Here is a 23,154-nt window from a genome sequence, read left to right as displayed (position 1 = left end):
CCCCCCTTTGGCCACGCCCCTGGCACCCGGTGATGTATAAGTGGTTGGGGGTCACCACAACATGGGGAACTGTATTATGGGGTCGCAGCATTAGAAAGGTTGAGAACCACTGCTCTAAACTAATAAAATCTACATTAATTAACATTAATTATGCTTTCATATGTTCCTCTAACTGAGGGGTCTTCAAACTTGGCTCCTTTATGAGTCATGGACTTCAACTCCCAGAATTCCTGAGCCAGCCATGCTGAGGGGAAAGGGAGAGGTTTCCAAGCTGAGCCATGCTGGCTCAGGAATTCTGGGAGTTGAAGTCCATGAGTCATAAAAGAGCCAAGGTGGCCTACCCCTGGTTTAGTGCTCTATTTAAAATCTGAGGGTCTGATTGGTTCCGTTGTTCATTGGTCATTCAAATGGTCTGGTTTCTTAAGGGTTCATGTGCTGGATTTAAATCAATATACTTGTTAATTTTTCCTTTTATAGAATACCGGGCTTCAATAAATTCACAGCATACGAACACTTAAGGAACCAGACTATTTGAAGCTTTTATATTGGGGTTTTTGCTTCTTAATCAATACTTCAGCTACAGAAGTTCCTGACAGTCTGCGCAGTCACGATACTAAAATGAAATCTAAATCAGCAGAAATGCCATATGCCGCCATTAGGTTTTTAGTGAGAAGGGAAATAAGGATATTTAACGTATCCACTTCTGGATTTACTTTTAAGAAAAAGCAGAGGATTAAACAATTCATGGTTTTAAGATTTTTGACTTTGTTAAAAAAAATGTAACCATCATTTTCCATTTTGACTAAACCAGTGGTTCTCAACCTTTCTAATGCCGCGACCCCATAATACAGTTCCCCATGTTGTGGTGACCCCCAACCACTTATACATCACCGGGTGCCAGGGGCATGGCCAAAGAAAAGGGGGAAAAAATGGCAGACAGCCTTGTTTGGCGACCCCCGTGAAATGGTCGTTCGACCCCAAATGGGGTCCCGACCCACAGGTTGAGAACCACTGCATTAGAGCCTTCTTGATTGAGCAAGGTTCTAAAGAAGGAGCTATTTGTTGGGGAAATGCTCATTATTGAACTTTAATCTGGATATAATATTATGAAAGGGCTTATTTTTTGTTGTTAGGATAAATCATGCGGTGATAAAAGGGAGCAGTTAATGATAACTCTTTTTCAAATGTTATCGAGTGGAACCAATCACCCAGCAACTTAAAAACAACACCTCCTGTGCTGATGCATTTTTTTTTAAAAAAAATTCCTTCTCATCCCATTTTCTGACCTTTCAATTGGAGATATTGTTTTGAATTTCATCATAAAATAAAGCGAATGCACTCTCTTCCTGTGGCGTGGCCCTCTTCCTCTGATTATTAATGGAGAACTTGGAGTCTGACACACACACACACACACCATATACTTACTCTGAAATTAAGCAACCGAGGCAGCCTTTCTACCTAAGATTAACTTAACTCAAGTTGTCTATTGTGAAATTGCTATTCATTTAAACCAAGTGACTGTAAAATAACTAGGAGAAAGGCAATTAGGTTCCAAGTGCAGGGTACAACGCTAAATACTTTAGCGTGCATAATTGACGTTCTCATACTCGTTAGCAGTAAAGCGCAGGCCTGTGGAACGTCTTTGAAAGACATACTTTGGAATGTGCAGGAGTATACAGTATGCAAAGCACCTCTTTAAGAATGGGGCAGCTGTGCATGCACACCTATGCAGAAAAACTCAGGAGTTCCTTAAGCAACTGTGAACATGAAAAGAGACACAGTTACTTAACAACAAAAAGAGGAGCTTCATGCATTTTATATTCTGGGAGAAGTTTTTTTTTCTTGAGAATCGTAGAATCACAGGGCTGGGAGGGACCTGGCAAATGGACATTTGTGGACTTCACAAAACTGCAACAGATTTATATTAATACCTCAAATACTGTAGATTTTTGTATTTTTAAGTTATTACTGTGATTAATGGGAGCACATGTGTCTCTTTTCCTGTCTTTATTAATAGAGTCCCTACTGGAAGGAAGCACTTAATATTTTGAAATTGGTGGTATCTCGTTCAGCCAGTCTGGTTGTACCAAATGATATTCCAAAATCTTACGGCGGTGACATAAGCTCTCCCGAAATTTCGTTTACCAAAATTTTTAACAACGTCTCCAAAGAACTGCCTGGGAAGACCTTAGATTTTCATTTTGACATATCAGAGGTAAAAGAGTTTTTAAGTAAGCTTTCAGATTTTTGCACACTTAATTTTCTTCTAAGTCAGGCATGTCTTACCTGTGGCCCAGGGGCCACGTGTGACTGCTAGTAAGGCAGCCCCACAAGATTGTAAACTTTTAACTTTATTGTGTGATATATATATATGTATGTATGTATGTATGTATGTATGTATGTATGTATGTAGGTCTTTGGTTATTCGGGTTTTCTCCCACGTAAAATTGGAAGTGTCTTGGCGACGTTTCGACGAAGTCTCATTCGTCATCTTCAGGCTGGTGTCTTCGGCTTCATGCTTCTAGGAGCACGAAGCCGAAAGCACCAGCCTGAAGATGATGAATGAGACTTCGTCGAAACGTCGCCAAGACACTTCCAATTTGACGTGGGAGAAAACCCGAATAACCAAAGACCTACATACAAACACCCGCGAAAACCTCAGAAAACACACACACACACACACACACACACACACACACACATATATTCATTCAAGAGTACTGGTAAAAATGCGACTCCCGGGCATAATTATAAATAAAAGAATAAAACACATCTTGGATATAGACACATCTTGGATATCAGCTGGCCAATCAGGGCCAGTAACACGGTCTAGGAGCCGTGGGCAAACGTTACTTGAACCTACTTAAACCACCTTTATTGCAATGGCCTTTTAGCCCTGACGATGCTGGGGAGTTCCCCCAGCGAAAGCTTGGCAATTTTTTAGTATAAGTATATTTTTAGTAAAGTATTCTTACTTCAACCCTCCAGGTGATCGTGTTTTATTCTTTTATATATGTGTGTGTGTGATTGTGTATTTAATATGCAGCTCAAAACCATTTCTCTTCATTCAGTGCAGCCCAGGTTAGCCAAAAGGTCAGACACCCATATTTAGGCTGAAATTAGGGGTGTGCACATACGAGGGAAAATAAATGGGTTGTTTTGAGCTCAAAAGAAAACATCCTATCCAGAAGACTTTTAAATTGCCTGCATTTTAACGGAAGAAAATATAACAATATCACTATTCAGTATTTCAAAACAATGCTTGAACAATGGTTTCAGCCAAAGAAAGAGTGAGAACAGAGGAAAAACTTGTTGCTCCCTTCACTTCATTTCAGGATCCCAAGAATAAAATTAGATACAAAAGTGAGAGAAGAACAAATCCTCTCAGGTTTGCAAAATTCTATTGCTATTGCCTTTGTCAATAAAAGAGAAATTCTAGTACAGTGGTGGCGAACCTATGGCGCGTGTGCCAGAGATGGCACTCAGAAGCCCTCTCTGTGGGCACGCGTGCCGCCTCTCCCAGCAGCTTGCGCAGGTCCATTAGGCCGCCGCCCGGAGCGGCAGCCCCACCCAGCACAAAAGAGGCGAAGCGGCCAGCTAGCAAGCTCAAGTAGAGGTGGTAGAACACGCCCACACCCAGCATGCCAAAGGCCATCCCAAGCAGGGAAAGCCAGATCCCCATCGGTGCCATGGTCCCCCAGTCCCAGCTAGGATTGTGTGCCTCCCCCACATCTATGCTGGGCCTCCTGCCCACCGCCCCACCCACCAGAGATCCCCTGGATCTCCCCCAACTCTGCCCGGCCCCCACAGGCGTCCCCCCCATGAGCAACATCAAGGTGGCCATGCCCACCCAGTCTGCCGTGAAAACTGCAGCCATGCCCACCCAGTGGGCTATGCCCACCTAGTGGGCCACACCCCCATGCCCCCCCCCTGAGGGCACCATAATGCTGATGCGGCCCTGGCACTTTGTGATAAATAAGTGGGTTTTGGGTTGTGGTTTGGGCACTCGATCTCTAAAAGGTTCACCATCAGTATTCTAATATTTCTAGGTCTGTTTCTAGCCAGCCATGAAGGGCTATCGGCAGCTGATTTACCTCCCCCAACCCCCACATCCCTTTATGCAGCTTGCCATTAGTTAGGTGTCCAAAAAAAAAAAAAAAAGCAGTATTTTCTGCTTGATAAAATGAGAAGATTGGTGAAAGAAATGAAAAGGTCCTGGCAAGGAGAATGTTCTCACCCTGGAAACGACAAAAAACCCAAAACCCTTTCTCCACTACTGCAAACATTTACCACATTAATATGTCATATAAGCCTGGATATGATGATTTATAGATCATAGTTCGTGACTTTGCATGTTATATGGGCCTTTCTGGTTCTTGCACACTGTACGCACAGCATGGTAAACAAACTCTGTCTTACAGACCTTTGTGGAATTGGGTAATACGTGGACCTGAAAAAATATATTTTTGTCTTCGTTTTATAGACACCAATTATTGGGAACAAATACGGCGATCAGCACAGTGCAACTGGTAGGAATGGCAAAGCTAAAGTCATTGCTGTTACAAGAAGTACGTCTTCCACTTCCTCCGGATCAAATTCTAACGCTTTGGTTCCTGTGAGCTGGAAAAGGCCACAGTTATCTCAGGTGATCTATTGCTTAAACCTTAAAATGCAGAAAGCATCTCTTTGTAGCAAAAGAAAACAAACACTGTGGAAATATTTATAAGTGTTTTGATTTCTTTTCCAGCGACGGACAAGGGAGAAACTAATGAATGTATTAGCTCTTTGTGGTCCAGAATCAGGAATTCCCAAGAATCCTTCTGTGAGTAATTTTAAATTCCTGAAAGAAGCATGTATCCATCAATGAAAGAAATTTCTATACTAAAGTTGGTGAATTATTAGTTCACTGTCCTAAGAATTTTAAGAACTAGAAAGCTTTGACATTGTAACAGAAGCTCTTGTTAGTGATTCATGGCATTTACTGTATATTCTGGCGTATAGGGTGACCCAGCATATAAGACAACCCCCAAGTTCGATGACGAGTCACAAGATGATCGACGCCAAGTCGCATGCCTAGAAAGTCGTCTTATACACCGGAAACTACCGGTATTTCCGACGTATAAGACGATTGACGCCGAGTCGCATCCCTAGAAAGTCGTCATATGCCGGAAACTACCGGTATTTCCGGTGTATAAGACGATCGACGCCGAGTCGCATCCCTAGAAAGTCGTCTTATACACCGGAAACTACCGGTATTTCCGACGTATAAGACGATTGACGCCGAGTCGCATCCCTAGAAAGTCGTCATATGCCGGAAACTACCGGTATTTCCGGTGTATAAGACGATCGACGCTGAGTCGCTTGCCTAGAAAGTCATCTTATACGCCGGAAACTACCTTATTTCCGGTGTATAAGACGACCCCCGAGTTCGGTGCTCTCAAAAGTCGTCTTATACGCTGGAATATGCAGTAAACCTAAACCAGCTCCTGTCCTCTTAAGATGCAACATCTGTAAACATCCATATTGGTATTCTAATTTTACTTATGCTTACCTCTGTTACTGATGACACTGTAGGTTATCTTTTCTTCTAATGAAGACTTAGAAGTTGGGGACCAGCAAACGAGTCTAATTTCGGCCACAGAGGAAGTAATTCAAGAAGAAGAAGTGGTTGTAGAAGATAGCACAAGTGAACAACAGTTCGGAGTTTTTAAGGATTTTGACTTTTTAGATGTTGAGTTGGAAGATGCAGAGGTAAGGCCGTGTAAGGGTAGCTTCATTCAAGTCTATGCTTCAAGAAAAAGTAGCCACTTTGAGATTCAGTCCTTTCCTTTTGTTCTAAGCTTGTATTGTAATTAATCAAAGCACTAAAAAAAAAAAAAAAATCCAGGCGTGACATCTCTTGCACTGCCTGCCTAGAAAAAAAAGCACCGGATTTATAATTTTATATTGTGCTGCTTAGCATACCATAGCCTCTTTCTTTCATGCTAGCTACTCCCTTTGCTTTTTATTTTGAACTAATCTGATATGTAGAAATAACGAACGTTATCTGACATTTTGGAAATTTCCTGGTGAATTAAAGAGGGTATCAATATATAATTGAGAATACAACGGTAGAAAGCCAAATGAAACTATACCAAGCTTGAAGTATAGCATATGGTATCATCAAAACTCAACTAATACTGCACAATGTATATTGACCTGAGTATGTTGAAATTGATTTGATTTTCAGCCATTCATATTGTGTCTGGGTTCGTGGTGCATTTATCATCTTTATCTGCATTTTTCTCTGTTTTTAAATAGTAAAATGTAATAACTGTCATTTATAATACACAGTTGCAGTGCATGGAAATATCCAAGGGTGGATTTTGGGGAAAGCTAGAACAGTCCTCCAAATGACACCATCCCTATGGAGGTGGAAGGGGTATTCACACATAATTTTTTTTGGTAACTCTGGAAACAAAGCTCCTATAAGATAAGGAATTTTAGCAATTCTTGAGTTCCTCTTTCTACCAAGAAATTGGTTCTTTTCTCTCCTATCTCCAGTAATGCAAATGAGTGACAGAACTGTAATCCATTCAACATCTTGGTCTCAGCACCATCAACAACACTTCCAACTGTTTGGCACATCTCTGAAGCAATTCCCATATGCTTCAGTGGCTCATAAAAGAGTGGGACAAAGGCAGTGGGGTGTTTTAGGTGTTCTGAAAATGATGAAACCACATTTCAATCCCTCTCCCCTCCCTAGCCAGTGATCTCATTCTGGATGACTTTGAGTTAGTGCTAATTAAGCCAGTTCTACCTGCAGGATTGCTTTTGTGACCATAAAAATACCTGTCGTGAATCAAGAGTGCATTTAAATGCTAAGCATCTGGGAAGGCCACCCAAAGAGGAATGAAAACTACAACAGCTAAACATGCTTATCAAGACTGATTAGCTCAAATGTTTATGCTTTCTTGCACTGAATAAAATTTACATGCTGTACATTTCATCAGATACATGTAGACAAAGTCCATTTAAAATGTTCGCTGCAGTTTACTTTCATGCCGTTCTCAAAGTTAGTTGTAATATATATATATATATATGTTAACACTGAAAAATGTGCCATGCCCATCTGTTTTAAGTGTTTGTCTCATAATGTTTTTGCACCAATTTTTCTAAAACCAATTAAATAGTGGGGGGGGGCCTTGACAAAAAAAAAAGTTTTTCCAGAGCTTGAATTGGTCTTCTACTGCCAGCAAGCATATGCAATATAAAATAGCCTCCATTACGAAGTTATCTGTAAGTGTTTGTCCTCGTTCTAATTATGTGTGTTTTTCTTTTTGCGAACCAGGAGCTGCAGGTAAGTTGCAGCCTGGTGCAGTGGCTTGTTTCATCTGTTGTCATCTGTAGTGTACTTGTCTGTCTGTGCTTGAAAGTCAGAGGATCTTAGTACTGCAAAGGAATATATGATTGTAGACAATGTTAAGCCCGTTTAGTTCTGAAGATTGAGTCTGTAAAAGAAAATATTGAGCAGAATTATGTTGCCATGTGTTTAAACCCTTTAAGGGAAAACCACGTTGATAAAACTTAAATATACAATTAGCTTGAAGGGCTGGTTGAGATTCTGCTCTCAGTGAGTTCAGTATTTGTGTGGCTTGGTTTTGCTGTGGTTCATTTCAGTTCTCAGAGTAGCCCAAACCCTTTGGAATAAACTTCCTTCTCGTTACAGGGCGAGAGCATGGACAACTTCAACTGGGGAGTCCGTAGGCGTTCACTGGACAGTATTGAGAAAGGGGACACGCCCTCTCTCCAAGAGTATCAGTATTCAGGTAGCACTCCCAGCTTGAACCTGACCAATCAAGAAGATACGGATGAATCCTCAGAAGAAGAAGGCCTGAGCGCCAGTCAGATACTGTCACGCTCCCAAATGGTAAAACACAGATTGTTTTTGCATCAAAATAGCAGCCCTTGGATTAAAAACTTCAAGGGTTCTCATTTGCAAGGAAGAGTGGGCATGTTATGCGTTTGGGGCACAATACTAGATCCTCTGTCTCTAGATTTATTATTAATAGGGGTTACCCACGAAATATGAGTGACACTTGTCTTAAGTGCTTGCTTCTAATAAAGTAAGAAATGGCAGAATGGGATTTAGAATAGGTTTTATCAATAGAGCAGTGGTTCTCAACCTGTGGGTCGGGACCCCATTTGGGGTCAAACGACCATTTCACGGGGGTCGCCAAACAACGCAGTCCGCCATTTTTTCCCCCTTTTCCTTAGCTGTGCTACTCCCTTTTATTCTATTGGCTTTTGAAAGCCAATAGAATAGATTCTCTTGAATAGTGTCTAATTCTATTGGCTTTCAAAAGCCAATAGGAATTGTCCAGGCTGTCTCTGCCCTGCTGAGCCCACCAAAAGTCCCATTCTGCAAACGGTGCTGCAGTTGAGTAGTCCTCGACTTACAACCGGTTGAGTAGTCCTCGACTTACGATAGAGGATAAATAAGGAGGTTCTTGAGTGTATATGTCATTGTAAAGCTAATGTGCCAATATGTCTTGGAAAGACATCCGGTATTTCAAAGTAAACTTCTGACATTTTTATAACTGGACGATCATACTGACTGTAGAAAATTTACATCTACCCAAACTCTTAAGAAATAGAATTTAAAGGTTTAAGTGGAATACAATAACATTTAATTTGATTAGTAATTAAATGCCCGATTTATTTGAAATCACGTTGGATTAGGGTTAGGATTAGCTAAACTAAATTAAAACAAGAGAATGATTTGGCTGTTTCTGATAGGCAATTTGATTAACAAATACCTTTAAAGTATTTAGAAATTATTCTGGGTTTAAATAATACACTGTTGATAACAAAAATCTTTTTGCATTTTTGGAATCTGAGATTCTGCAATCAAAGAAGAATGGTGACCTATAGTTAAATCAGTATTTGGGGCAGCAAAGGCATCTGTTCATATAGGTTGAGTAAAACTAGTTGTGCTAAAACAGTACTTCTGATGAGTTAGCTAATGCACGTTCTTCATCGGTATTCTATTATCATTGCCCTTATGAGAATTCCAATTCTTAATATTATTTTTAAGCATAGTAGATAGACTCAAGATACAGTCTAGTTCAGAGGCCCCCAACCTTTTGGGTACCAGGGACCGGTTCCGTGGAGAAAGGTTTTTCTGTGGACCAGAGAGTGTGTGGTTTTGCATGCTATCTGCATCCCACGGATAGGGCTTCACTTGTTTGCATGGCCGAGTTTGTGGCATGCCGTGGCCCGTTGCCGGTCCACGGACCGGGGTTTGGGGACCCCTGGTCTACTTAATAGAAAGGGTAGCCTCATGTCTGCATTTTGCTTTACATTTACGTATGAACATATGTTGAATTTGTTTTCTGAAACGTGAATGGATGTGGTTTTGTTTTTTTTTTTGTCTCAAGCTAAACAGTGATTCGGCTGCTGATGATGCCACACCAGATCACATCAACTTGCTGCTGCAATCTCAAGATTCCACTAGCAGTGTTGGAATGGAAGAGGTGCTTCAAATCAGAGCTGAGACTCCAAGTTTGGAGGTTGCCTCTCTAGATAATGCTAACAACACGCTGCCTGAGGTGGGGAGAAATGTGGGCTCAAGCATGGCTGATCTGTCCTCTTTCTAGCGCTGTATGAAAGCTTTGCTTTCTGTCTATAAGAATTTTTATTGTGCTGATTACGTAATTTAACTTCAGTATTTCTAACCTGTTGTGGTGGCTGAAAAATTGTTTACCGGAAATGATTTTTTGGGGTTGGTAGACTAAAGATGTTCACATCACAGGTTAAGAAAGTTTTGAAGTTCTTTTAATGAATTGGGGTGCAGAAGAACAATTGGATAAGCTGGATGGTTCTGGGTCCATTTTCTTCCTGGGATGCTGTCTTTTCTATGATCCTTCTCTAATGCCTCGCTTTGCCTCTTGTGATTGGTGCTTTTGATTGGGATTTGAACCTCAGGCCAGCTTTGTTAGCAGCTGGTCAATTGAGCGGTCTTGACCAAGCCCTCGGTGTGCTAGTGGCATGATTTTAAAAATGGAAATACATACATGGAATGAGCAAGATTCCCAGCTGATTAAAAAAAAATCAGTGAGTATGTTAAGTATGTATTTGCCATTTCCAGCAGAAACTCAGAGCAGTGATCCTCCTTTTTCATTTTTTTAAGTGTGTGTGTGTGTGTGTGTGTGTGTGTCTAATTAAGTCTCTCAGCTCTTAAGCATTCATAGCCCTTTTCTCTAGTACTTTTGAAGTCTAAAATAAGTACCATGGCTTTACAATTGTCTTAAGTTGGATTCTTGTTTTGAGATAGATTAAGTGTATGTGTGTTGTTCGAAGACATTCTTTCATCAAAAATTCATCTCCCTGAATTCATATCTTTTTGAAATATGGATATTATCAGCACTTCCTGAAATAGAATCATGGCCATGGGACTGAAGTCTGAATCCCTAGTCAAGAGAACTCTCATGCTGTTAAGATTTAGGGTAGAATTTTGCACAGTTTAAGGGTGGGAATTTTGAAAATTTCCAAAACAACATGTCAGCCCTTCCTGACTCATGTCTGCTACAACATGTGATATATAAATCATTCTAAATGCATTCTAAATGTGTGTGTGTGTGTGTGTGTGTGTGTGTATTATATATTTTAAAATTTGGATTGCTAACAAAGAATTAAGGGAGAATGGAATAGCTATTTCGAGCTAATTAGCTCTCATCAGCCAAACATACCCTTCTGAGATTCGAACCTGGGCTGCTTGCACTTTAGGCAGCTGTGTTAAGCTCTAGGCCACAGGCTCTTTCTCACTTTGTCAGCTGTGTCAGGGAAGGAAGAGACGGGAGGAGAATAACCTTGAGTGCATTTGTTACATTTTACCTACGTGCATTAAGGCACATAACTCATATTGTCATTTTTGGGATCTTTTATGTAATCACTAAACATATTTCCTTGTACCAAAGTGGAGGATCTGCAGACCTCCAGATACTGGACTTCAATTGCTGTCGTCCCTTACTATTACCTATGATAACTAGAGCTGGCAGGGGAAGGTCAACTTGTGTGGTGCCCAAAGATGCAAAATCTTTTAGGATTATTATGTTACCTTTGCACTCAACCAATTACTATTCACAAACCATTTAAAGAAACGACATCAAACATCAGACAGTTTTCAGCACAAAAGTTAATGCTTCAGACAGTTCATTTTCCTCCGTTTACTGAATAACGGTGAGATGATGATGATGATAAGTACATATATGTGTTGTAGAGATATGAATGAGAGAGAGAGAGAGAGAGGGAGAGAGAGAGAGAGAGAGAGAGAGAGAGAGAGAGAGAGAGAGAGAGAGAGAGAGAGAGAGAGAGAGAGAGAGATTGCCAGCAATCTTTAATTTCCTGGAGTGTGCCACAGGCTCTGTTTTGGCAGGAGAAATCAAATATTGGATTTTTCTCCTTGGGTCTTCTGCAGTCACTTGTATGAGATTGTGAAATGCAATCTCTTTGGAAACCTGCAGAAGATTTATTAAAGGAAAATGTGTACTTTCAGTATCTACCGTACTTTAAATAAATTCACTTCCACTGACTGCAATAGGAGGATTAATTTTATTTTATTTATATGGCCTCTTCCCTCTCTCCAAAGCACACAGAATTTAAAATTAAAGTAATATAAATACGGTAACTTTAAAAACAACAACATAAAAGCAAAGAAAAAGAAATGGTAGCCTAAAGTTGAAAAAAAAAAAACCACCTTAAAATAATACATCACCTAGACCAGTGGTTCTCAACCTTTCTAATGCCGCGACCCCATAATACAGTTCCCCATGTTGTGGTGACCCCCAACCACTTATACATCACCGGGTGCCAGGGGCGTGGCCAAAGAAAAGGGAAAAAAATGGCAGACAGCCTTGTTTGGAGACCCCCGTGAAATGGTCGTTCGACCCCAAATGGGGTCCCGACCCACAGGTTGAGAATCACTGACCTAGATCTTACTAACTTCTGACTCCAGTGTCTGATCAAACCAGGGGGTCTTCATCATTTTCCAGAAGGCTAGTAAGAAAGGGAGACATATTTCAATGTTTTTCCTCACCCCTAACACTCATCTCAAAATCCAAAACGAGCAAGTACTGCTCATATCTTCTTCTATCCCATTGTGGAATCATTGGCAAGTTGTGTTCTGTTTTGTTTTAGAGTTTGTTAGCATTTCTACCGCACAGCACTCCAATTTGATTAGGTAGTAATTATACATACAGTTAGTCACCTTAAGCTCTAGCTGTTTTCTTTCATTCTTTCATCAAAAATTCATCTCCCTGAATTCAATTGAGCTTAATTCTGAATAGATGTATAAGAATTCAGCGTTAGAACTGAATAATTTTGACCAAGGAAATAATATTCGTATTTTTTTTTCAAAACTAAAATTTTGAAAAGGAGATTTCAAAATGACAGGCTACTAGAGTAATATGCAAAAAAATGCTATACTGGATATACAAATAAAACCAGCTGGTGTTTTAATTAAAAGAGATATACAAATACCAAAAGAATAGCCTGGATAATTTTCCTATACTGGAGACGAAAAAAGACTTCAAAAGTTTTGAAGAACTTTGTGAGAAGGAACAAAACAAAAAGAAATGAAAAAAAAAATTGAGTTCTAGGACATGACAGGATTAAATAGCAAGATTGTTAAAAAGTTAAAAAGGAATATAATGTTGGTTTATTTGATCAAAATTAAAATAGATGATTTCTAAATTTGATACCTAAATTTAATTTCTAAAATTTTATTCTTTTATTTTAATATGTATTGGTGTTTTATCTCCATAATTGTAATGTTTAATAACATTAATATTAAAAAAATTAAAATATTGAACAAGGAAGGACTTTTTAACCCAAAACTGTAAAACATTAAATGGCATTTGTTTTCAGAGCAAAATAACATTGTTTTCAGAGCAAAATAACATTGTTTTCAGAGCAAAATAACGTTGTTTATACTTTTTTGAATTTGTTAATTTAGAATAACTGATGCACAAGTCTTTTCAAATACTTAACAGATATATATTTTTCAAAATAAAATGTAAAAATTGTTTCTTCTTCTCCAGGATGGCAGTTCATCAGTGAAAGATGAACAAAGCACAGCTAGTGAGGATACTGGATCAGTTGCTTTGCAAGAACAGTTTGAGTCCTTAGTCTGCCAAGATCCCTTAGAACTGGAAGAAGCGCCTGAAAATCAAGAGCATCCGACTACTGAGAGTTACACCGAATCCATTTTTGAAGAGGACGTAACTCTTGCATTGAAGGAGCTGGATGAAAGATGTGAAGAAGAAGAAGCTGATTTTTCTGGTTTATCCAGGTGAAATGTTTTATCTAGCATTTAATTTGAAGCCACCAACAGGGCTAGTGCAGTAATCATGAAATTGTTTGACACAATTATCCTTTTCCTGGTTTCGAATACTGTCAGTGCCCGCCCACCTCCAGTTGCAGTCCCAAACCAGATGCTCAACCCATAGGCAAGCAATCCCAAATTGCTCCATTACACTCAGGATACGCCCAAATTACCCCATGGGGATAATGACCTCCAGTTTGCAAACTGTTATACTAGAGCAGTGGTTCTCAACCTTTTTAATGCCGCGACCCCCAACCGGTCGTAAGTCGAGGACTACTCAACTGGTCATAAGTCGAGGACTACTCAACTGGTGCAGCACCGTTTGCAGAATGGGACTTTTGGTGGGCTCAGCAGGGCAGAGACAGCCTGGACAATTCCTATTGGCTTTTGAAGCCAATAGAATTAGACTCTATTCAAGAGAGTCTATTCTATTGGCTTTCAAAAGCCAATAGAATAAAAGGGAATAGCACAGCTAAGGAAAAGGGGGAAAAAATAGTGGACTGCGTTGTTTGGTGACCCCCATGAAATGGGCGTTTGACTCCAAATGGGGTCCCGACCCACAGGTTGAGAACCACTGTACTAGAGAGAGTTCACACGTTAAACTAATCTCAAAGTTGTAGTCCTGGCTTGTTGAATAAGTCATAATGGATGCATCCATCTACCTCAATAATCCGCAAAGAAACTACATTGCACTGAAAATGTGGCATGTTAATGCAATCGTATTCTCAGTGTATTTTTTTTACAAGATTTTATTGATTTTTTTTCTTATACACATATAATAATTTTTCAGCCAATGTGCTGTCTGGATTTAAAAACGCTAAAACATATTTAATTCCTAATCCTTCCATTCTTTCCTCTAGCCATTGATAAAATAAGTCCCAAGTTTGGTAATATTCTGTTTCTTCTTTTTCTTTCAATCTCATAGTCAATCTGTCCATCTCTGCGCATTCCAGTATTTTGTTAATTATTTCTTCCTCTGGTGGTGTTCCTTCATTTTTCCAATATTGCGCAAATATTATTCTTGCTGCTGTTGTGACGTGTAAAATCAAATATAGGCTTTGTTTGTTAATCTTTTCTGGCATTATACCTAGTGAAAAAAAAATTCAGGTTTAAAGTCTACATGTTCTCCCAATATTTTTTCTAACCAAGTATGTATCTTTTTCCAATAATTCTTTACTTTTTCACATGTCCACCATCTCTCAATGTATTCTTATTACTACTGACTTAGAAAGATAATATCTTTATATGGTGAAGAGTGAAGTAATCAGACCAAAGTTCCGAAGTCACATTTATTTTGCCATGATCATATTTGTTTTGCCTGCAGCCAAGATGAAGAACAAGATGGTTTCCCAGAAGTACAGACCTCTCCGCCACCATCACCTTTTCTTTCTGCCATATTGGCAGCTTTTCAGCCACAGACATATGATGATGAAGAGGAGGCTTGGCGCTGCCATGTTAATCAGCTGCTGACAGATACAGATGGATCTTCTGCTGTCTATACGTTTCATGTGTTCTCTAGGTTGTTTCAGGTACGCCTTTTCATTCACATGTTTAGTTCTTAACTATCTTACCTGGCCCGTTATCATGGTTAAAATGGTAGTGCTCAAAAAAGCCCTGCTTAGAATAAATACGTTGTTGTTGTTATGTTGTTGTTAGTTGCGAAGCCGTGTCCGACCCATCGTGACCCCAGGCCTTCCTGTCCTCTACCATCTTCTGGAGTCCATTTAAGCTCACGCCTCCTGCTTCAATGACTCCCTCCAGCCACCTCATTCTCTGTCGTCCCCTTCTTCTATTGCCCTCCATCTTTCCCAGCATTAGGCCCTTCTATATATAATATATATATTAATCACGGATGGAAACTAATCAAGGAGAGAAGCAACCTGGAACTAAAGAGAAACTTCCTGACAGTTAGAACAATTAACCAGTGGAACAACCAGCCTCTAGAAACAGTGAATGCTCCACTACTGGAGGTTTTTAAGAAGAGACTGGACAGCCATTTGTCTGAAATGGTATAGGGTTACCTGCCTGAGCAGGGGGTTGGACTTGATGATCTCCAAGGTCCCTTCCAACTTTGTTGTTGTTATCATCACTCAAGGGTCAATTTGAGTATGGCTATTTTCACCTCATCTGTTTCTGCATTGTGGAGATTGCATGGGAAACTTTTCTCCTTCATTCTTCTGCTTATTAGGACAGTATTCATTTCTAAACTCACTGTCTAGAATGACACTCATATTGACCTGTTGACTTCTTTCACTGCAAGATTTTGAGAAGATTTTTTTTTAAAGGGTCTCAGTGTAATTTTGCATCTCTTCGTTTACCCTTCCCTTCCCTTCCCTTCTTCCTTTCAGGTGATAGAGTTACATGGAAAAGGAGAATTTAGTCTAGGGTATAAAGCATCAGTTATAATAGAACAGGGCAGCCTCCTGCCCAAATAAAATATTTGTGGGAGGGGGAGAGCAAAAGAGGGGAGTTTGTGCAATTTCTAATTTTCATTTCTTTTAAATGTTTCCTCCAAAGCAAAAAAAAAACAAAAACCAATTTTAAGTACTTGCTGCCAAGCCAAGAATAAACATGAAAGAATCTACAGTAAAATAAGTAAAGCCTCTATAATTTTTCCCACATGCAAATGCCATTTTATTGCATTTAGGTGATTCAGAGGAGATTTGGAGCTATAACACACGAATCAGTCAGTTTCCTGGGTGAGAATCTGCAGCGAATTGGAACAAAATTTAAAAGTTCATTGGAAGTGATGACCACGTATTCAGAATGCCCGACTGTTTTTGTGGATGCCGAAACGGTAATATCTTATATCTATGTCTACTTGCTAACTGTTCTGATTAGGCCTTCTTATTAGTAAAGTAAGGAAGTTCTTTATTTTGGAATTTGCCAAGAACATTTCCTATCATATATATATACACATATATTCTCTTCCGTTGGGAACACATGTTATTGGAAGCCCACAAGATCAACAGACTTGTCTTCTCTCTATCTCTTTTGACAAAAGTCATTGCCCCATGATGTCAAGTAAATGGATCTAGAAAATGAACTTTCAAAAGTGCTTGATATTCTTTGCACAAGCACCTTAATCCAGTGTGTTTGTGTGTGTGTGTGTGTGAGAGAGAGAGAGATATAGTAGCTGGCTTTTACTTATTCATTATTTCTGGACCTTGATTCTTCTCATTTGCTGATTGGTATTAGATCAATCTGTATTCTCCAGTAACCTTCAGGATAATGATAAGTTTGTCCTTCATAAAGTAGATACACATCTCAAGTTGCATTTGGGAAATGAAATACTCGCAAATAAAAGATAGAGCAATATTTCCAGTTCGGGCATTGCATTGCCAAGCTACTCATCCCATTAGCACTGCAAGCAAGTCATGCTGTGCTATCAGCTTGTTTATACGGCATCTGCAAACTTTCAATTCTGCAGAGTGATTTTCCTGTAGGAGAGAAAAATGTTTACATCAAAATTTTTATGCATTTGCTTCCCTACAGGTTCAGTATCTTGCATTATTACAATACATCCGTGGCTCCCAACCTTTTCTATACCCTGCGCCCCTAGAACGCTTCTGATATATTCTCGCACTCCTTACAAAAGTTTGAAATAACGGCAATGAATTATGTATATATGCTATAATTTTGAAAACCCAAGTTTTTGTACCCCCTGGAATATCATCTCACACCCCCAGTTTGGAACCCCTGCGATACATGAATTGCATCTTTTATATTTGGTGTGCAAATATTTTAATCCATCATTTAATAGATAATTCTTTAGTAACAGTACTTAACAAAGGGGTGCATCTCATCTAGACAGTTCTTTTTTTAGATGTACATGTGCTTTCATGTGTCATGTAGAATAATTATTTCTGGCAGAGGTATAGAGTTGATATTAACAAGGGATATAATTTGTATTGTATAAACAATTCCGGCAATTTCCTTAATATTTGGAGGTACTTCTTTAATCTTAGTAGATATTGCAACATGTTTAAAAATATAAATAAGTACATATTATATTTCACATGGAACTAATTATTAAGGTTTTAAAACATTTTTTTTTGTATTACAGTTAATGTCCTGTGGTTTACTAGAAACATTGAAATTCAGTGTTCTGGAGCTTCAAGAACATTTGGACACTTACAATGCTAAAAGAGAGGCAGCCGAACAGGTAGTTAATATTTTTGTAAAGTATTACACTGCTTTGAATAAGTTAATGATCATTGGAATTTTAAATAACATATATTGGACTCTCCTACCATGTAGTGCGAATTGAGAGAGATCAAAGACCATGTAACAAATATTCACATATGAAATAGAATGCATCCACTAGATCAGGGGTAGGCCACCTTGGCTCTTTTATGACTCGAGGACTTCAACTCCCAGAATTCCTGAGCCAGCCACGCTGAGGGGAAAGGGAGAGGTTACCAAGCTGAGCCATGCCGGCTCAGGAATTCTGGGAATTGACGTCCACGAGTCATAAAGCGGCCTAGGCTTAAGCCAGAGGTAGGCAACCTTGGCTCTTTTATGACTTGTGGACTTCAATTCCCAGAATTCCTTAGCCAGCCACACTGAGGGGAAAGGGAGAGGTTACCAAGCTGAGCCATGCCGGCTCAGGAATTCTGGGAGTTGAAGTCCACGAGTCATAAAAGAGCCAAGGTGGCCTACCCCAGCACTAGGTCTGCTTCAGAAATGAATGTTAAAACAGTAAAAAAAAATCTTTTAAAAAGTAGCATTTCAAAAGGAATAGAACTTCAAGCAACTTCAAAGAATTCTAGTGTAATGATGAGTTTTTGCAAATATAATAATAGTAGAACACTGTGCTTTCGGAACCAGAATTTGATTGTCTGGAAGGAAACTGACTTGTAATTGACATCTCCTGAAAGCTTCCTTTGTCTCAGAAATACACTCTGAACCGCCTTACACCTTTGCTCTGCCCTAATCATTCAGAGATACCGCAGGGAACGACAAGCTGAATACAAAACTATAACCATAAACAGTATTTGACAGCCTCATTATAGAAAACTCGTATTAAGAGTTCCTGTTGCATTAGAATGACAAAGGTCAATAAAGTGCCTGCCCATCAAACTATTTTTTTAAAAAAAATAATAATGATGCTGTGTTATTTTGGTATTCTGAATATTGGATGCTGTGCAAGAGCAGAAAGAAAGTACAGTAAACCTCAGAAAACAAAATTAGTTTCTGGAGCTTCCTACTGGCCTTATTCTCTAGATCAGAGGTGGGCAACCTTGGCTCTTTTATAACTTGTGGACTTCAACTCCCAGAATTCCTGAGCCAGCCATGCTGAGAGGAAGGGAGAGATTTCCAAGCTGAGCCATGCTGGCTTAGGAATTCTGGGAGTTGAAGTCCACGAGTCATAAAAGAGCCAAGGTTGCCTACCCCTGGCCTAGTATATTAAGCCTGACAAGAGTAGATTATCAGAAACTGGTAGGCCTAGTCCACGGGTAGGCAGCCTTGGCTCTTTTCTGACTCGTGGACGTCAACTCCCAGAATTCCTGAGCTAGCACAGCTCAGCTTGGAAACCTCTCCCTTTCCCCTCAGCATGGCTGGCTCAGGAATTCTGGGAGTTGAAGTCCACAGGTCATAAAAGAGCCAAGGTTGCCTACCCCTGGCCTAGAGGAATATATGAAAGCATAATTAATGTTAATTTAATGTAGACTTTATTAGTTTAGAGCAGGAGTAGGCAACCTTGGCTCTTTTATGACCTGTGGACTTCAACTCCCAGAATTCCTGAGCCAGCCATGCTGAGGGGAAAGGGAGAGGTTTCCAAGCTGAGCCAGGCTGGCTCAGGAATTCTGGGAGTTGAAGTCCCTGAGTCATAAAAGAGCCAAGGTTGCCTACCCCTGGCCTAGGCAAAATTGGTTTCCCCCCACCTTGCTTGGGTTACATTTCCATGTTCTCCCCTCCCTTATACATTTAATTTTCATTTTATATTCCACTTTGGGGACTAATAATAAACTAATACAGGTAGTCCTCGACTTTCAACCTCAATTGAGCCCCAAATTTATGTTGCTAAGCGAGATGGTTGTTAAATGAGTGTTGCCCCATTTCACAATCTTTCTTGCCACTGTTGCTAAGTCAGTCTCTGCAGTCGTTAACTTAGTAACGCGGTTGTTAAGTGAATCCGGCTTCCCCATTGACTTTGCTTGTCAGAGGGTCGCAAAAAGTGATGGCGTGACCCCCTGGGACACTTCGACCGTCATAAATATGAGGCAGTTGTCAAGTGCCTGAATGTTGAATATCTGACCCACGGGGATGCTACAACAGTAATTAAGTGTGAAAAACAGTCATAAAGTCACTTAAGTGCTGTTGTAACTTCGAACAGTCACTAAATGAACTGCTGTAAGTCTAGGCCAGGGGTAGGCAACCTTGGCTCTTTTATGACTGGTGGACTTCAACTCCCAGAATTCCTGAGCCAGCCTGGCTCAGCATGGAAACCTCTCCCTTTTCCCTCAACGTGGCTGGCTCAGGAATTCTGGGAGTTGAAGTCCTCGAATCATAAAAGAGCCAAGGTTGCCTACCTCTGGCCTAGGCCTAGGCCGCTTTATGACTCGTGGACTTCAACTCCCAGAATTCCTCAGCCAGCATGGCTCAGCATGGAAACCTCACCATTTCCCCTCAGTGTGGCTAGCTTGGGAATTCTGGGAGTTGAAGTCCACCAGTCATAAAAGAGCCAGGGTTGTGGCCTACCCCCGGTCTAGGACTACCTGTACATCAACAGATAAGAATTAATTTCTGCTTACATTATGTGGGGAAAATTGCAGTTCATTTAATATCTATTTGTGAAAGACAAGAAAAATATTTTTATTCTAGAGGGAATGGGAAGCAGATAATTAGGAGCGATCGTTGCTGCGCCACCATTGTGAATGTGAATCTACAGTAGGATTTATAGAATCCTATTTGAGCTCTCTTCCTTGTCAGTCCTTGCACCTATAGAGGAGATTAAGGGGAGAATGTTTCTGCGCCCCTATTCTTCCCTTCTGCCCTAATGTGTTTCTTAGAACAGTGGTTCTCAACCTTTTTAATGCCGCGACCCCCAACTAGTCGTAAGTTGAGGACTAGTCAACCAGTCGTAAGTCGAGGACTACTCAACTGGTGCAGCACCGTTTGCAGAATGGGACTTTTGGCGGGCTCAGCAGGGCAGAGACAGCCTGGACAATTCCTATTGGCTTTTGAAAGCCAATAGAATTAGACTCTATTCAAGAGAGTCTATTCTATTGCCTTTCAAAAGCCAATAGAATAAAAGGGAGTAGCACAGCTAAGGAAAAGGGGAAAAAAATGGCGGACTGCATTGTTTGGCGACCCTCGTGAAATGGTCGTTAGACCCCAAATGGGGTCCCGACCCACAGGTTGAGAACCACTGTCTTAGAAGTATACAAGAATAAATGGGGGGGGGGGAATCTGTGGAACCCTTTTGGAACACTTTGTGCAGGGATAAGGTTATGCTTCAGGGTTATGTTACTTATTGCGATTCCGCTCCACACTTGAAGTGGTAAAAGAGGAAGTAAAAAAGAAGAAAAGCCATGGATGCTATCAAATAAAACAAAAAAATGTCAAAAAGAAAGATGTGTTGGGCTCCACGCCATTAATTGACATGCTAGCATTTAGAAAATTCAATTTGTTCTCAAGAAAACGCATGGTCCTAATTCACTTACCGAAAGCCCTAATTCAATATACTAATGAAAAATTAGATTTTTGTTCTCTTGTATACAAAGGTTAAAAAAAAGTCATAATCATAGTCGGGTTCATTATTCTGTGGCATAGAGCTGCCTGCAACTTGGTCTAAAACATAATTAAGTTTTATTCCATTGCAGTTGGTGAATTAAAGTACATTCCTCACTGTCTATCACTGAATTCAGTAGGTGCTACAAGTATGTAATTTGAGAGGGTTTTATGTCTATCCCTACATATGCATCCATGGTTGCCTGGTTCTCATCCAACACTACATGTAAATGTGATTTGCTTCAGGTTTAGCAAGCTATCAAAACTCACCCATAATGGCTTAGTGTTATGAATTAAAATATCACGGCTTGTTCATTGAACTAAGGTTAAATAATGTTAGTCATCAGTGGACCGGATTTTATACATGGATCTGTATTTAGAAAAGAGACTCGATTTTATTTCTTTGTTGATGTATTGCTATTTCAATCATCTTTTCTTTTCAACTACACATCAAAGTATACTATAAAAAGTGACAGTTTTAAAGGTATGCGTCATATATTTTATTACTTTTTTTCTGAATATGTCCTTTAAATTAATAGGTTATATTGTAATGTTCTGTGATTCAAGCAAAATGTGTTTTCTGTTTTTGGGCTCATGTAGGCATCCGTGATTTTGCGTTGAGTCTTTCAGCTTGCTTCTATTTTATTTTGCAGTGGCTCAAAGACTGCAAAAGGACGTTTAGCACAGATGATGGTATTCACGGAGCTACTACAGATGCTCAGGTAGGCATCTGCTTCCAGTCACTTTGTTTACGTCATGCGTAAATATGAAACCATACATGCTGCAGAACGAACAGGTCCTCATGTTCCCAGCAGGTTAAAGAGTAACATTTTTTCATTTTAGCTGTCAGAAATAACTCTCGGGAAATTTAGAACTTATTAAGTATTGGCCTGGAAATAATGGATTCTTCTTATTTTTTTTTTAAAAAAAGCCAGCTTGTGGGTCTGGGTCTAATAACATTGAACAGATAACCAGGAAAGATGGAATCATTGTTCAAACACTCCTCTGTCTGTTATGAAGCTGCTATTGCAAGGAAGAAACTTGGTATCCTGCATATCGCTTCATCAGATAAATAGCTTGTCTGGCACAGAAGCTAGGCTGCCTCAAATCTAATTAGTCCTGTGACCTGCCTGGAAAGTAATATTAAAAATAATTAGTTGGATCACGAAAATCTGATCTGAAGTGTTTGTAAAGAGCTATCCACCGTAGAAAACACAGATTTCTTAAAACCAATAATTACGTTGAAGCATTTTTGAAAGGATCAATAACAGCAGAGTATTAGTAAGTATATAAAAATACTGTTAACAGGAAAAAAAATCCAATATATCCATGCTATTTCTGGGGTATTGGTGGTTTGATTTAAACAATTTGATGAAGACAGGTGGCCAACTATAGCATTGCCATAGGAGCTGTTATATTCTTTTTGGTTTACTAGAACTGACAGAAAAAAAAATATTCTGAGTTACCAGAGTTTTCTTTGCATCTGGAAAAACAACTGATCCTGAATGGTGGATAGACTCAGATCTTCTGATACTACTCCTAAGAAGATTTGTGCAGACTTGGAGAAGAAGCAGACAGATTATTATTATTTTTTTAGAAAATGTTTAGATTTTGTTGTAATTTACTCTCATTTCTTTCTTTATTAAGAAGTTGGAAGGCGGTTCCAAAGAGAGAGTTAAATTTTAAACAGTAACAGATTTGGTTTTTCTTGGTAATGTAGATGCTAGTAAGTAACAATCTGTAGCAAATTTAAGCAACTGCCTTTCCCAGCTACCTATTAAAGAGTTGGGGCATTTTTAGCACGGAGAAGACTGAAGCGGAGAGAGTAGTGGTGATCTTCAACCACTGAATTATGCAGAAGTCTGTAGCTTTTTCTTTCCCAGATAAAGAATGTAAGTTTCAAGAAATCAAGAGTCTAGCTCAGGGGTCTTCAAACTTGGCCCTTTTATGACTTGTGGACTTCAACTCCCAGAATTCCTCAGCCTGGCTGAGGAATTCTGGGAGTTGAAGTCCACAAGTCATAAAAGGACCAAGTTTGAAGACTCCTGGTCTAG

General features: G+C 39.7%; 1 protein-coding gene across 11 annotated transcripts in view; it reads left to right on the top strand.

The window, feature by feature from the left end:
- FRYL (FRY like transcription coactivator) overlaps positions 1 to 23,154 on the top strand; it is a 187,793-nt gene that overhangs the window by 154,994 nt on the left and 9,645 nt on the right. For 6 of the 11 annotated variants that reach the window (XM_039368293.1, XM_039368288.1, XM_039368290.1 and 3 more), the window contains 12 exons: positions 2,018 to 2,215; positions 4,484 to 4,645; positions 4,748 to 4,822; positions 5,575 to 5,751; positions 7,331 to 7,339; positions 7,709 to 7,909; positions 9,420 to 9,590; positions 13,080 to 13,330; positions 14,688 to 14,892; positions 16,011 to 16,160; positions 17,430 to 17,528; positions 21,754 to 21,822. In XM_039368293.1, coding sequence (XP_039224227.1) covers positions 2,018 to 2,215; positions 4,484 to 4,645; positions 4,748 to 4,822; positions 5,575 to 5,751; positions 7,331 to 7,339; positions 7,709 to 7,909; positions 9,420 to 9,590; positions 13,080 to 13,330; positions 14,688 to 14,892; positions 16,011 to 16,160; positions 17,430 to 17,528; positions 21,754 to 21,822 — 1,767 coding nt within the window. The remainder of the gene's footprint in view (positions 1 to 2,017; positions 2,216 to 4,483; positions 4,646 to 4,747; positions 4,823 to 5,574; positions 5,752 to 7,330; positions 7,340 to 7,708; positions 7,910 to 9,419; positions 9,591 to 13,079; positions 13,331 to 14,687; positions 14,893 to 16,010; positions 16,161 to 17,429; positions 17,529 to 21,753; positions 21,823 to 23,154) is intronic. The other 5 variants (XM_039368285.1, XM_039368295.1, XM_039368294.1 and 2 more) reach the window with 2 other exon arrangements.

This window comes from Crotalus tigris, unplaced genomic scaffold (genome assembly GCF_016545835.1).
Source record: "Crotalus tigris isolate CLP2741 ecotype Arizona unplaced genomic scaffold, ASM1654583v1 scf7180000020728.642097, whole genome shotgun sequence".
NCBI classification, from domain to species: domain Eukaryota; kingdom Metazoa; phylum Chordata; class Lepidosauria; order Squamata; family Viperidae; genus Crotalus; species Crotalus tigris.
The sequence above is the reverse complement of the archived record's forward strand: the minus strand, read 5'-3'. Positions and strand labels throughout refer to the sequence as shown.